Below are 15286 nucleotides of genomic sequence, written 5' to 3'. Positions count from 1 at the left end.
AGATGGGTTTCATGATGGAGGAAGGACAGAAAGCACCTCTGCTGTCCTAAGAGCACAGCTGAGTCTGGCGGCACCATCCCAAACTACTCACATCCTTGAACACAGTCCATAAAGGAGGCCCTAAGCTCCTTTTTGTACTCCAACCAGTATGCGTCCTGTCACTTACAATCAAGGAGACAAGACTACACATCACTATTCTTCCTCTGCTTCTGTGAGCCCTCACTTCTTGTACCCTGCAAGGGGAGTCCCTGGGCACCGACATTAAGTACAAATCTAGCTCATGGACCTATTACCTGGTTCAGGGGACTCTGTGTAGTGATTCTGGGGATGATCTGATCCAGGTGCCTGGTGATGAAGGCTTCAGGGTCAATCTTCATCCTGGTGAGAAGTGCTGGCCAGAGTGCGGACTGCACTGCCACTGAAGGAGAGGGGCTCCTTGAAACCTTCTGCCGGAGCTACCATCACCCTGCTCTAAACAGCCACCTACCTCCCATTCCCACCACAGCCACAGACCTAAGGACGGGTGGTGAGAGATGATCAGCATCTCCTGGGCCAGCTGCTCAGTGCTAGCGATGTCACCCTTGAGCCCTGGCACCCCAGAGATGACACACAGTGCTTCCTGTAGGACCCGTGGAGGCACATAGGCCTTGCCCATCTCAGTCACCTCTCCCGCATCTGTCACAAGAGCCTCCATGGGCAGCACCTTTAGAGAGAGAACAAGTGAGTCCCCAGAGAGCCCCGTACACAGTAAACAGAGAGCATGCAGGGCCACCGAGCTTCTCCAGCTATCACAGGGAGTCCCTACTGGAGCCCACAAGCCGTGATGTGCCTGGAAAGACGCCGAGCACAGTCACCTAAAAACTCTAAGGAAGCTTTTAGAGAATGAATCAGAAAAGTGGTTCTGGAGACCAAGCATATACACTGCTGAGGGGAAAATGGTGATGCGTGCCACCTAGAACGCTTCAGCAGTCCAGGTCGCCCTGTCTACTCCTGGTTCTTCCTGCTACTGCCTGAGAGAACCCAGACAGCCTAGATAGCTAGCTTGTTCAGAAGGTCAAGGACACTGTGAGAACACAGTTCACAGACTTAACTAAGCAAAGCCCATAGGGCTCACAGAATCTGAAGCAACAATCACGGACTCTCTATGGGTCTGAGCAAGGGCCTCTACATATATGTTACTGGTACACTGTTGGTGTTCTTGGAGGAACCGACAGCAGGAGTCAGAAGAAACTCTGACTCTTTTGCCTGTACTTGGGACCCCTTTCCTCCCAATGGGTCACCTCATCCAGTCACGATATGAGGGTTTGTGTCTTGTTTTATTGTAATTTGTTATGCCATGTTCGGTTGACATTCCTAGAAAGATTGCTCTTTATTTATTTATTTTTAAAGGGAAACGGAGCAGTGGATTGGGGAGGAGGGTGGTTGTGGGGGACTGGGAAGAGGGAGTTAGGTAAAATTGCAATCAGGATGTAATGTATGTAAAGAATAAAAATTAAAATTAAAAAAAAAAAAAAGGTGTTTAGGGGCCGATCGGTGACACACGCCTTTAATCCCAGCACTTGGGAGGCAGAGGCAGACAGATCTCTGTGAATTCAAGACCAGCCTGCTGTACACAGCGAGTTCCAGAACAGGATCCAAAGCTACAGAGAAACCCTGTCTTGAAAAAAAAAAACAAAATAAACTGTTTCAGACTTAAAAAAAAAAAAAAAAAAAAAAAAAAAGGCTGCAAGCCCTCCTTGCCTTCAAAGGTACTGTGAAAAGATCAAAAGTGAGAATGTGCTTAAAATTAAGTGTTTTAAAACAACTAAAAAGTCCAGGCGGTGGTGATGGTGCATGTCTTTAATCCCAGCACTCGGGAGGCAGAGGCAGGCGAATCTCTGTGAGTTCGAGGCCAGCCTGGTCTACAAGACCTAGTTCCAGGACAGGCTCTAAAAACTACAGTGAAAACCTGTCTCAAAATCACCAAAAATAAAAAATAAAATAAAAGAGAATAAAACAACTAAAAAGAAATTATCCAAAAATATTTTGAACTACATCAAAGGTATGGAAACAGAAAAGAAAGTCTCTAAAATGCAAAGATATTACCAAAGCTCGATGAAAAGGCATAGAGTCCTGGAATCACCTAGTCTGAGAGAGAAAACATGCCAGGAGTGGTCAGCTGAAAGGCCAGGGCAGAAGCACGTTGATCCTCTCACCTTGTGAGAACTGAGGACAATCTTCAGCTCTTCCAAAAGGCCATTGGCCAGCTTAATACCCCCGAGAGAAGACAACAACTTCCGAACTGTCTGCTGTGCCTGCCTGCGCACATGCCACGTACGACTCAGGAGTACAGCCACCAGGACCCGATAGTACTGTCTGCAAACACAAAGACAGATGTCCTGGGAAGTTGGGATAGAGTCTTCCACAGCCAAACCTGCCACATACCCACTCCTCAAAGTCCTGTCAACATTTGCTCTGCTGGCCCAGGGGACAGGAAAAGTGAGGCTCACGTACTGAACTCTGCTGTTGGTGAGTCTCTGCGGATGGTCGAGGAAAAGCCTCTCCGTCAAATGCAGCACAGTACACAGGGCTGTAAGAGAAAGAAATGGTGCAAGCCTATTTTTGTTTTTCGAGACAGGGCTTCTTGGGTGTAGCCCTGGCTGTCCTGGAACTAGCTCTGTAGACCAGGCTGGCCTCGAACTCAGAGATCCACCTGCCTTTGCTTCCTAAATGCTAGGATTAAAGGCATGAGTCACCACTCACCGGTCAGGGCAAGTCTTTTGAGCTTCAGTAGGTAAAGAAGCTTGCCACTAGACCTGATTGATAACTTGAATACAATCCCTGGAACCCGCACAGCGGAATGAGAGAACCTGCTCCTAAAAGTTGTCTTCCAACTTTCAGGCGTGTATACACACACACACATACCAAGAGAGAAAAAAAAAATTAAATAACTGAATATATTCTTCCCAACCCCAAAAAGAATTGGAATGAAATAAAAAAAAGTTAACAGAAAAATGTAAATGTGATTAACACCAGATATGAAGCTACAGTTCATTTTTATGTCTTTTTCTCTATTATGTAATATATATTTTGAAGTAAAGAAGGTATACACCGATTTTAATAATTAAGAATTACTAGCTATTAGGGCTAGAGAGATGACTCAGAGGTTAAAAGCCTCTCTTCCAGAGGTCCTGATTTCAATTCCCAGTAACCACATGGTGGCTCACAACCATCTGTAATGAGGTCTGGTGCCCTCTTCTGGCCTGCAGGCATACATGGAGGCTGAACATTGTGTACGTAATAAATAAATAAATCTTTAAAAACATTACTAGCTATCTAAGAAAGACATACATCGATCTAATTAGGAAAAGAGAAAAAAACAAGATCTGAGAAACTGGTAGCAAGGGGGTCATAAGAGAGGGTAGAAGGGAAGAGGGGAGAAAGGGAGAGGAGCAGAAAAAAGATATAGCACAGTAACAATTTAGAAAATTGACTGAAAAAGAAAACAGAATTATTAGCTATGAGTGGTGGCGCACACCTATAATCCCAGTGCTTGAGAGGTTTCAGCACCGAGAACCTGAGTTTAAGATTAGCCTAGGCTACACAATAAAAACCTGTATTTGAAGACAAAAAGAGGGGGCTGTTGGTGAGATGGTTCATTGGTTAAGAACACTTGTTGCTCTTGCAAAGGGATTGGGTTGGATTCCCAGCACCTACATGGTGGCTCCTAATCATCCCTAATTCATTACAGCTCCAGGGGATTCAACTCCCTCTTCTGACCCTCAAGAGTACCTACCAGATACAGACATATATGAAAGCAAAACTCAAACTCATAAAATAAACCTCAAAAAAGAAAAAAAAACCAATTCACTGTACTCTTGGCCAGCAGCTTGGACATGTAGTTCACTGAACAAGGGGCTCATTTTCAGCCTGGGAGGCATGGGGGCGACAGCAACCACTACTCTGTGTAAAGAGGCAGAGAACACACAAAGGGATGGGTATGTAGAATATCGAGGATACAGAAGCAGCATATCAAACCGCTGTCAATGGCCAGCAGAATTGAGTGGCTAGAGGTCAAAGCAGGAGGTTTTCAATGAAGATTCCCTCCCACCTTCCCACCTCGTCTCTGAACTATGAATGTCGTTCCTAATCAAAAGCTAAGAAAAAAAAAAGAAAGAAAGCAGAAAGTGACTAATAGTTGCAGTTCATTAATAGGATGTTGTGATCCATGAGTCAAAAGACTTCACATCACTAATTAGTGGCAGACTCCTGTGAGGCAACCTAGAATTTTGCACATACATTTGAAGATCATTGTTCCTTTTCTGCCAGGATAGAAACCAGTAGTTTCTGTGTCGCCTGGTGGGCGAGTAGAGCTGCCACAACTCCACAGCACTTAGCATAAGGAAACCAGACAACACCAATTACCCATTCAGCTATAATTACAGCTAATATCACAGCTCCATGACTGTCGCTACAGTCCTCCCGAGTCCGCCTTTCTACGGATCTTGATTTTCCCACACAGAATGAATTCATTCAGAAAACAGCCACGCTTCTGGCCAGATCACGATTCTGGGTGCTCACAGAGCTGTTGGCTAAGCAGGTGCTCAGAAACAGGACCTCCCTAAGGACACGTCAGAGGTTGCAAAACTCACCATCCTCTGAAGCCAGGAGTAAAAACTTCTCAGAAGTGAAAATCTGCTTCTTTTCATCTACGATCAGCTGCCAAAAGTTGCTCAGTTTGGCCTCTGCAAGAAAGCAAAGGTCACCCCATGACACAGCGCACCATGCCCCCCACAGCGTGGCTCTTCTAAGCAGAAGCTGCTGGGCAGGCTCTGTGAAAGACACTCCATGAAAACCATTCCTAAGCTCACTGTTCTCCTAGTCTGAAACCAAGCATCAGTCCTTCTGGCCTCACTTACAGTCTGCACAACTGTAGGGTTCTCTGCTGCCTGCAGCTTCTCCTCTGGAATTCCCACTACCCAGGAACCTGTCTGGAACACCTGAGGTTCACACGATGCAGCTCTCCCTGCCTTTTCCTAATTGTGGCCATTTCTTCATGAGAATCACATCCTAGTAGCTTCTCAGAGATCAAATGCTTCCTCCTTCATGAAACCTTTCCCAACACTCATTCCTCAAACGAAGACTCAACCTTCTTCAGTGACTCACATCTCTGTCCTCCCACCCCAGAGCACGCACCCTGAGATGTGCTAACATGAGGCTGTGTTCGTGTGTATCTCCGCCCAGGGAGTCATAGGTCTTGGTGTATACAGTGGGTACAAGGTCAGGCGAGTGCACAGGCAGAAGGGGAGGCCCTAGAGTTAGATGCTGTGCACTCACTCCAAAGGCCCGTATGCTGAAGATATGATCCCCAGTTTATGGCACCACTGGCATGTGGTAAAACCTTCAGGAGATGGGGCCTGGGGGACATAGGTCAGTCACCAATGCACACTCTGGAAAGAGATGCTGAGACCTGTGTCTTTGCTTTGCTTCCCAGCCACCAAGAGGTAAGCAGCTCTGCTCAGCCACACACTCCCTGCCTGACACAGATCCAAAGACAATGGGCAACTGCCTGCCATGTGACTGGGCCCTCTGAGACCATGGACCACAACAAATCTTTCATCCTGAGCTGAATTTCTCAAGTAATCTGTCACAGTGACAAAGGCGACTAATAAAAAGGACTCCAGTAAAGGCAGAAAAGGATGGGGAGGCTCTGACTTGAATCGTTCCCATGCATGGTTGGTGGATGACACAGCACGTTACCAAGCATGGTTCTCTCTGCTCCTGCCTTAACTTTCCCACAATGGCAGCGCATAACGTGGAGCTGTAGCTGAAATGAACCTGTCTCCCCACGATGCTTTCTGTCAGGGTGCTTTATTGTAGCAACAGGAATGAACCAGAGCATCCTATGAATATGTAACTAATTCAAAGACGAAGTCTAGAAAGATGACTTAGTGGTTAAGAGTACCAGCTACTCTTGCAGAGGACCCAGGTTCCTGACACCTACATGGCAGCTCACAACTGTCTACAACTCCAGTTACAAGGAATCAGACACCCTCCTCCAACTTCTGTGGTACTGAGCACCTGTGCTGCCCATACATGCAGGCAAAACACTCATACACATAAAATAAACAAGTACAACAATTAAAAAAAACCAAACACTAATTCCTAATACTCAACCACACAGTACAAGCATCACAGACAAGCCAAACCCAAAGCACTGAAGTAACAGAGGCAAGAACAGCGAGTCGAGGACAAATGAAGGCTGCACTTCTATTGTGACCCCGAGCTCATTGCTGCAGCTAGCAGGCAGCCCTGGAGCTGACAAGCTGACAGGCTGCTAAGCATCCAACACTCGACCAAAGGACTCTGTCAACTGGCACCCTGGACACATGCAGACCCTTACCGGCCTGTGAGTCAGCCACGGAAAGCTTGGAGAGCAGCAACGCTGCAGCGACCCCTTCGGTGACTGTGGGAACCTGAGTGTTCTGGGAGGCCGCCTTCTCTACCGTCTGCATGAGCAAAGGCAGAAAGTCCAAGGCCTGCAGGAGTGTGTCACCTGTGGAGACAGAAGCATCTTAGAGACGACCTGGTCTACAGAAGTGATGCGATTATTTGAGAAGACATTATCCAACCAAGTGTGAACTGGCTAAAACCCTTCAGTTAAATTTCTTAGTATCTCAAAGAACCAGAGAAGGAATCTGGGATTTAAACTCTATAGTCATAAAAAAAATTAAAGAGAAAAAGAAAGAAAGAAAGAAAGAAAGAAAGAAAGGAAGGAAGGAAGGAAGGAAGGAAGGAAGGAAGGAAGGAAGGAAGGAAGGTAGGAAGGAAGAAAGAAAGGAAGGAAGAAAGGAAGAAAGAAAGAAATTAAAGATAAAACAATCTTATTAATCTGATCATCAGCTGCTCTTCCACAGGATAAGGAAACAGAGAGGCAAAGTAAATTGTCCAGGACTGTCAACAGCTGGCTGACAAAGAACCACTACTAACTACAAGCCTAGCCATTCCAATCTGGTGTTCTTCCCACAACAAGACAACCTCTAGCCAATCTGATAACCTATGATATAAACACACTAAAAATAAATAAATAAGCCAGGCATGGTGGTGCAAGCCTTCATTCCCAGCAGGTGGATTTCTGTGAGTTCTAGGACAGACAGAGCTATGTAGAAAAGAAACCCTATCTCTAAGTAAATTACATTTAAAAAAAAAGTTACAACTATACCTAAAAACACCCATTTTTTTTTATATTTATTTATTATGTATACAATATTCTTTCTGCGTGTATGCCTGAAGGCCAGAAGAGGGCACTAGACCTCATTACAGATGGTTGTGAGCCACCATGTGGTTGCTCGGAATTGAACTCAGGACCTTTGGAAGAGCAGGCAATGCTCTTTACCGCTGAGCCATCTCTCCAGCCCCCCCATTTTGTTTTTTATAACTACTCATGTATTCCAGGTTGGCCTCAAATTCAGTATGTAGCCAAAGATGACCTGGAATGCCTGCTTCTACCTCCCAAGTTCTGGGATTGCAGGCCTAAATCACAATACCCAGCTGTGCTGTCAACTCAAGACAAGCACTTCTGACAGATTCTGTTCCTACTCCCAACATGTGTGGGCACAAAGCCCATTTCCTCTGTCTGTCTCAAGAAGGAATCTTTGGAATCTTCTTGACGTTTTCCATAAATTTAATTCATAAATTAGTAATTTAAATTTATAATTTAGTAGTTCATAAATTTAAAATCAACACATCATTTAAATGAAATACAAGCCTATATCAGAGAGAGGAATCAATATCAAGAGGATTTTAGTAAAGAAATCAAATCCCCCCTGTCTATTTGGGTTGGAGAAGATGGGATGCCATTATCAGTAGCTGTGTTCAGCACTGAAGAGATGAAAGTGGCAATCTTTTAAAGGGTTCAAAATCAAGTTTACATAGCATTGACCTTTAAACTCATGATCTCAGTACAACAACAGGTCCTTTCTGAATAAAATTCAACAAGGAAGCCTAATATGGTGGTGCATGCCTTAAAGCCCATCACTGGGGAGGCAGAGGCAGGTGGATCTGTGTTTGAGGCCAGCCTGGTCTACAAAGCGAGTTCCAGGAATGCCAAAAAATCAAAACAAAAACCAACCAACAAACAAAAATCCAACAAGGGAAGAAGTCACCACTGTGAAGACAGGAACAAGGACTCAGAAGAAAATGAGGTCTAGTCAGGGAAGCAGAAGAGAAACCCTGAGCAGGGAGCATGCCCTGGGCTCAGTCACCCCTTCACTGGAGGCCTGGACGCCTTACCTCGGAAAGAGGACAGCATGCACTGCAGGTAGGCGTGCCTCACTGCGGAGGTGGAGGTTTTAAGGCTGAAAACTCTCTTGAACCAGTCAGTAAGCTTCTTGGGCACTTCTGTAGTAAGCCGGTTGCACCAGAGCGCCAGGACAGAGATGGCGTGTACCAAGGTACCTTCATGCACTAGGGTAAGCGGCACAAGTCCAGTCGGTATAACGTCTTATAACCATACCAAATCACTGCAAGCCATGGGAGAAGGCAAGCCGAGGTCCCAGGGGAGGAAGCAGTGACATTTCAGACATTCCCAGCCCTGCTAACTCAAGGAGGTGTGCCTTTAGATAGGCTTTCGGAAGACTGCCTGGAAAACCATGCTCCCCATGCCACAAGGAATTACCTTCCTGCTGGAGGAATGGGATGAACAGCTCAGCCACACACCCATTCAGGACTTGACTAGAAGGCCCAGATACCACGTGATGACTGAGGCTTCCAATCCCTGAAAAGCAGATTCTCTGGTTGTTCCCTCCCCTGCACAAGCCACAGCAGACAAGCCTTCCTGCCACTGTCAACAGGGTACACCAGGTCACAGACCTCTTTTGGGTACCCCAGCAGCCACGCTTTCCCTTGGCCATTACAGACACTCCTTCAATTTTCTTCCAGTCTCTCCTTTTACAGAAACCAGGCCTCCTGCCGCACAGGCCGACAGCAGAGTACTGGTAGGCAAGCTGGCACAGCCAACATTGCTGGGCATCAGGGTTCAAAGGACTCGCCTTATCTGACAGGACAATAGCCTCCCTCGTTACTACAGCACACTGCCATGACCCGGGAGGATCCCTACCTGAAAGGACACTCATCTTCTGGGCTACGACAGTTAGCTTTCCTTCTGAGCCTGTGAGGAAGGAACAAAAGTGATCGTTCATATTGGCCCCATGTCATGACACACGTGCAGACTCCCGATCAGCCTTTCTGGTGTGAAGCTGGGCTTAAATAGCACGTTATAGCCTTAGGTTCTCTGACTAAAAGTACTACATTCTTTGCCGAGCAGTGGTGGCGCACACCTTTAATCCCAGCACTCAAGAGGCAGAGATAGGTAGATCTCTGTGCGTTTGAGACGAGCCTGGTCTACAGAGAAAGTTCCAGGACAGCCAGGGCTACATAGAGAAACCCTGTCTTGAGAAACCAAACAAACAAAAGTACTACATTCTTACAGAAAATACAAAAAGAAAAATGTGCTACATCAGCATATTCCCACTACTCAAAGACACATTAACATCTTCATATCTTTCTTTCCTTTTCTCCTCCCATGCACACAAAAACACATTCTTAAAACCACTGGCATCATGGTCTTTACCGCCATGGGTGTGCTTCCGTCACATGTGGAAGTGTTCCTCATCAAAAGCTTCCCCTGGAGTAGACTCAGAATCAAATTCCTACCACATCCTGGCTCCAAGGCTAGGGGAACATCTGCTGTGTGTCCCCTGCTGTGCTGACAAGGCTGCTCACCTCCAAGGATTGCAAACAGGTGCTTGGTCAGGGCCTCAGTGGCGGAGGAGTCACTGCACTGGCGGGCCAGGTTGCGCAGTGCCAGCACAGCTTCATCCATCAGACGGGGGCTGTTGGACTTCAGCTGATCTGGACACACAGAGTCACAGCTCAGGGGTTGCAGCAGCTAAACATGAAGACTTTAGTCCTGGCTCTTTACCCCAGTTCTCCGACCTCATCATCAGCAATCTCAGAAAAGAAACTCCTCCCCCTGTTGGTGGTTAAAACCTTATTCCTTTTTTCATTTTAACATTTATTTAGTTATGTCTGGGGGGAAAAGAGGTACCATGGCACACATGTACAGGTCAGAGAACAGTTTTTAGGAGTAGGTTCTCTCCTTTCATCATGTTCCCAGGACCACACCTGACTTGGCACACATGGCAGAAACCACCTTTAACTCAAGGAGCTGTCTTGTTGACGCTAAAGTTTACTTCTAACATAAACCGTGCCCCACCCCCTCTGAGCAAAAAACTACCGAATACAACCAAAACTCACAGTGCAGCAAGTGGCTGCAGAGGGATCAGTATACTCACTAGCCAAGCCTTTCACGATGTCCAGGGCATACTGGCTGAGATCAAGTGTCACTGATGCCAGGAGACTGGAGATGGCTAAGGGGACAGAAAGAAATGCTCATCAGTTTCAAGTGCCAGTGCCTATTTCGCCCCACTCCCCAGAAGACGCCATCTGGAGTCTCCTGTTTAGCTCCATGGTAACAGGACTGCCTTTTGCCTCTGTAAGGTCACAAGGTTATCAACCCGTAAGCTAAAGCTCTGCTCTTCACACCAAACTGTCTAGAGAAAAGATTCTTAATCTCAAATATCTCCTGAAGATTCTACAGCCTCCATAATTACAGTTAGTATTCTAAGAGGATACTTTTCTATAGTTTTCTTTTATCATTTTTTTTGAGACAGGGTTTCGCTCTAGCTATCAAACCTGTCCTAGACCTAGCTCTTGTGGACCAGGCTGGCCTTGAACTCACAGAGATCCATCCTGCCTGCCTGCCTGCCTGCCTCTGCCTCCCAAGTGTTGGGATTCAAGGTGTGTGTCACCATCACCTAGCTTTCCATAGTTTTTTTTTTAACAAGACAGCACCTAATGGGGCTCAGCAATAAAGGGCACTGGTTGCTTTTCCAGGATCAACATCAGCCAGTTCACAACTGCCTAGAACTCTAGTTTCTAGGGGATCTGATGCCCTCTTCCAGATTGTGGGCACGTGCACTCAGACACACAGGTGTGCATGCTCATGCACATAAACATACACACATGCATACACGAGCATGCACACACACATACACACTCATGAAAATAATTTTTTTGTTGTTGTTTTTCGAGACAGGATTTCTCTGTGTAACAGTTCTGACTGTCCTGGAACTAGCTCTTGTAGACCAGGCTGGCCTTGAACTCACAGAGATCTGCCTGCTTCTGTCTCCCAATTGCTGGGATTAAAGGCGTGTGTCACCACTGCCTAGCTATGAAAATAATTTTAAAAGAAAGCCCATGTATTTCAGCATATTCTGAAGGGAGTTCCTGTCTACCTGGTGAGGGCAGTGAATATATCTCATACTTAGAACACAGTGCTCCTGCTGCAAAGCCAACAGCAACAGAGCTGCTCAGGCAGCGCATCCCCTCCCACCCACCTGTCCAGCAGGAACCTACTTTCAATAACGTTCTCCGGGCTCCTGAGCAAGGACTTTTGTACGGTGGGCAGAATCAGGTCCTTAAACTCCGAGTGGGACATGAACCGGAGCAAGGGGGCACAGTTGTCCTACAACATAAAGAGTTAAACACCCAGGCCTCATGGAAAGACTGAGAAAGAGCAGGGCGGCATCCAGAATTTAAAACAGGATTTGATACTGTCTGGGTGGTAGCTGTGCAATCCACTCACTCACCAACAAATACTTCGGAGGCTTCACTTTGCTCATCAGAATGTTCTTCACGTAGAAATCTAGCAGGGTACTCTACAGGACACAAGGTCCCAAAACTTCAGTATTAAGCAAAGGTCCTACTTCCCATGGCTTCCCACGCTCCCATGCTCACCACTGAAAGGTGGGGAGCAGTCATTTCCACGGCTCCTGACACAAAGTTCAAAGACCTTGGCAGGGCTTTGACACCCCTGCCTGCTCAGAGCTGGTGACATCTGAAAGCTCTCTTACCCACTCCCACAGATGAACCCAACTTGCCTTCTCGATGGTCTTCCTACCTGCTCTCTGCCCAAAATGTTCTGCCCCACCTGTTTACTGGTCAACTTCTCTTTTCTCCCTAAGTCCCTTCATTACAGAGACGCATTCCCTGACCACAGTACCAGTCAGATACCCATCTTGCAAATCTCCTTTGTCACACTTATCAGATACAATTAATAGGGGACAATCTATCATATGTCAGCATCTTCTCTGATTCAGTTCCACAAAGATCACAGTCTTCTGCTCACTGCTGCACCCCGACTCCTGGCACAATGCTTGGTGTGTGGTAGCTACCCGTAGAGGTGAACAGTAAAGTCTCTCACCCCAGTGACTACACCAGGATTCACACAGGCTACCGCTACAGGCCACAAGACAAAGCAAGTTTCCATGGCTGTCCTCCAGACCCCTGATGCAGCAAACCCACTGTCAGTCGCTAGACACTTGCCTTATGCTGGCTGACCACGTCCATCTCTTTGTGATTCGTGCAGAACTGCACGAGCAGCCCCAGCATGCCAGCATAGTTTTGGTTGGGTTCTAAGCTAAGGATAGCTGAAAAGTACTGCTCCACCAGTTCAGGGTTCTGAAGAGCAAGTAGAAGGCTGGTGAGTCAGATGGCAGAGGTACAAAGGCACGGCCTCCTACCTCCCACCAGCTCCATTCACCTCCTTCCACAGTTTAGTGAGCTTCTTCATCGCACCATCCACAGCATGCTTGTGGGAGCCACCCAGCACCTCCAGCAGCAGCAGACACTGCACCTCCACCTGCCAGCACAAAGAAACGCCAAATCACGATACAACTCAGAGGTGTCCTGTGACCCTCATAGACTGCCACAGACATCCACCAGGCCTTCTAGACTCTAGCTCCATCTCCATCCCACCCACTCCAACCCAACCCTCTTGTCTCTACCAACTCCTTGTCCTAAATCTGCCCCTTTCTTTTTCATGTGTAAAGAGCTGTTGCCTGTGTGTATGTTTGTACACATATATACATACATACACATATATACATATATACATACATACATACATACACATACATAAACATACACACACACACATATCCTTGGAGGTCAGAAAAGGCTGTCAGATTCCCTGAAACTGGGGTTACAGACAGTTCTGGAACACCATGTGGGTGCTGGAAATCAGACCTGAGTATTCGCCAAGAGCAGCCTGAGATCTTAATTTCTGAGCTATCTCTCCAGCCCCCTAAATCCCGTCTTTCACCTAACACTGTTCATTCATGCATTTATTGTTGTTTTTTTTGTTTTTTGTTTTTTCGAGACAGGGTTTCTCTGTAGCTTTGGAGCCTGTCCTGGAACTCCCTTTGTAGACCAGGCTGGCCTCGAACTCACAGAGATCCACCTGCCTCTGCCTCCCGAGTGCTGGGATTAAAGGCGTGCGCCACCACCGCCCGGCCTCATTCATGCATTTATTTAATAAATATTTGCTAAACACTTACTATGAGCCACAGTATACACAAGGAGAACAAGGTGCATTCTGGCACCTTATAGTTCAGGGAGAAAAAATAATATTGAACAAACAAAGACACAAATGCTCAGAACATAGCATGCACGAAGTTCAAAGTTCACCCCAATAACAAAAAATTTCAATAAGATACAATAAACATACATCTGTAAGACAGCTGCCATTCGGGAGCAGAACAAGAAATCCTAGTTAATATATGTATCTGCCTAGACTTTCCTTCATTAAGGACCAAATCCTAAAGTCAAGCATGGTGGACACCTTTGATCTCAGTACTCGGAAGGCAGAGTCAGCCAGATCTTAGTGAGTTCCAGGTCAGCCTGTTCGACACATCGAGTTTGAGGTCAGTCAAGGCTACACAGTGAGACATTGGCTCAAAAATGACAAAAAATACATGTTTTGTTTTGTTTTTTGAGAAAGGGTTTCTTAAGCCTTGGCTATCCTAGAACTAGCTCTATAGACCAGGGTGGCCTCAAACTCAAGAGAGATCCGCCTGCCTCTTACTCCTCAGTACTGAGATTAAAGGCATACATCACCACCACCCAGCAGAAAAAAAATCTTAAGAAAATAAGAAAGAGCAAGATACTCAATGAACAGTAAACAGCAGACACTGTGCTAGGCTCTGTAGGAAGTAAGGTGACGCTCAGCATGGTGGTGCACACCTTTAATCCCAGCCCTCAGGAGGAAGAGTTCCAGACCAGACAAGGCCCTGGTTAAATCTGCAGCACTGGAACCAAAAACTGTCAGATACACAGAAAACATTTCTATAGTCCTAAGAACTGGTAGCACAGGCACCACGGTGGCTAGGGACAGGTACATCCTTCTCTGCTACCAGACCCTTCTCTACTACGCTAACAGCATACCCTTCTACACATGTTGAGAGCTGCATCATTAAACAAGCTTACCCGTATCCCACTCAGAATCGTATCAGGGTTCCCTGAATTGTTCCAGTCCTTGCTCAAGAGTTCCCTTCTCCTCACAGAAGCCTTGCTCCCACCACCCTCAGCCACACGCCCGCCCCTCCAGCCTGCGTGTCCTTAGCATGGCACCAGACTCCATCTTCTCCAACAGTGCATAAGCTCCACAAAAGCATAGGTTTCTCAGCCCAATTCACACAGCAGCCCCAGCTTTTAGCACAGTGCCAGCCAGTGAATGGCGAATTAATTACGTATATAACAGACAACAGAATCAGCAAAAAGAAAAGCCCAGATTCCAGCTCCTGCAACAAGTCACACGCTCCTGACACACTCTGTCCTGTAACACTTTGCAGCTGGACCCTCCTGCTCACTAAGCTAACTGCCAGCACAGGTAGCAGCTGTCAAGAACTCAATGGAGAGAAGCCAGAGAACCTGCCTGCTAGTAGCCACCTTAGTAGAAAGCCATTTGTTAACAACGAAACCCACACTGTGGCAGGTTCCAGAGTCATCTGTATCTACACGCACTACACTCTACAGTGTCTATGGCCATTGCAAATCTCTTTAGAATGCCTCTCTAATGAAGGCAGGTAAGTGGCTCTGTCAAATCTCATAGCCAAAAAGTAGATCCACAACAGCACCCTCAAGACTACTTCCAGAGCCGGGCGGTGGTGGCACACGCCTTTAATCCCAGCACTCGGGAGGCAGAGGCAGGCGGATCTCTGTGAGTTCGAGACCAGCCTGGTCTACAAGAGCTAGTTCCAGGACAGGCTCCAAAACCACAGAGAAACCCTGTCTCGAAAAACCAAAAAAAAAAAAAGACTACTTCCAGAACCATCAACCATTCTAGACATCCAAGAGAACCCCCAACCTAGCTTACCTAGACATCCAAGAGAACCCCTACCTGGAC

At 46.6% G+C, this 15286-nt stretch overlaps 1 protein-coding gene across 2 annotated transcripts in view; it reads right to left on the bottom strand.

The window, feature by feature from the left end:
- Gcn1 (GCN1 activator of EIF2AK4) overlaps positions 1-15286 on the bottom strand; it is a 65053-nt gene that overhangs the window by 37171 nt on the left and 12596 nt on the right. For both annotated transcript variants that reach the window (XR_009056814.1, XM_057764201.1), the window contains exons 6-20: positions 12644-12742; positions 12427-12561; positions 11691-11759; positions 11458-11566; positions 10335-10409; positions 9763-9891; positions 9098-9148; positions 8657-8755; positions 8272-8445; positions 6383-6535; positions 4632-4724; positions 2494-2569; positions 2196-2355; positions 514-703; positions 294-418 (exon numbers count right to left, since the gene is read on the bottom strand). Coding sequence is in view for 1 of the 2 variants with exons in the window: in XM_057764201.1 (XP_057620184.1) it covers positions 294-418; positions 514-703; positions 2196-2355; positions 2494-2569; positions 4632-4724; positions 6383-6535; positions 8272-8445; positions 8657-8755; positions 9098-9148; positions 9763-9891; positions 10335-10409; positions 11458-11566; positions 11691-11759; positions 12427-12561; positions 12644-12742 (1737 nt within the window). In the remaining variant the exon portion in view is untranslated. The remainder of the gene's footprint in view (positions 1-293; positions 419-513; positions 704-2195; positions 2356-2493; positions 2570-4631; positions 4725-6382; positions 6536-8271; positions 8446-8656; positions 8756-9097; positions 9149-9762; positions 9892-10334; positions 10410-11457; positions 11567-11690; positions 11760-12426; positions 12562-12643; positions 12743-15286) is intronic.

This window comes from Chionomys nivalis, chromosome 3, assembly GCF_950005125.1.
Source record: "Chionomys nivalis chromosome 3, mChiNiv1.1, whole genome shotgun sequence".
Lineage (NCBI taxonomy): Eukaryota > Metazoa > Chordata > Mammalia > Rodentia > Cricetidae > Chionomys > Chionomys nivalis.
Note: the sequence above shows the minus strand (reverse complement) of the source record. Positions and strands in the feature narration are given on the sequence as shown.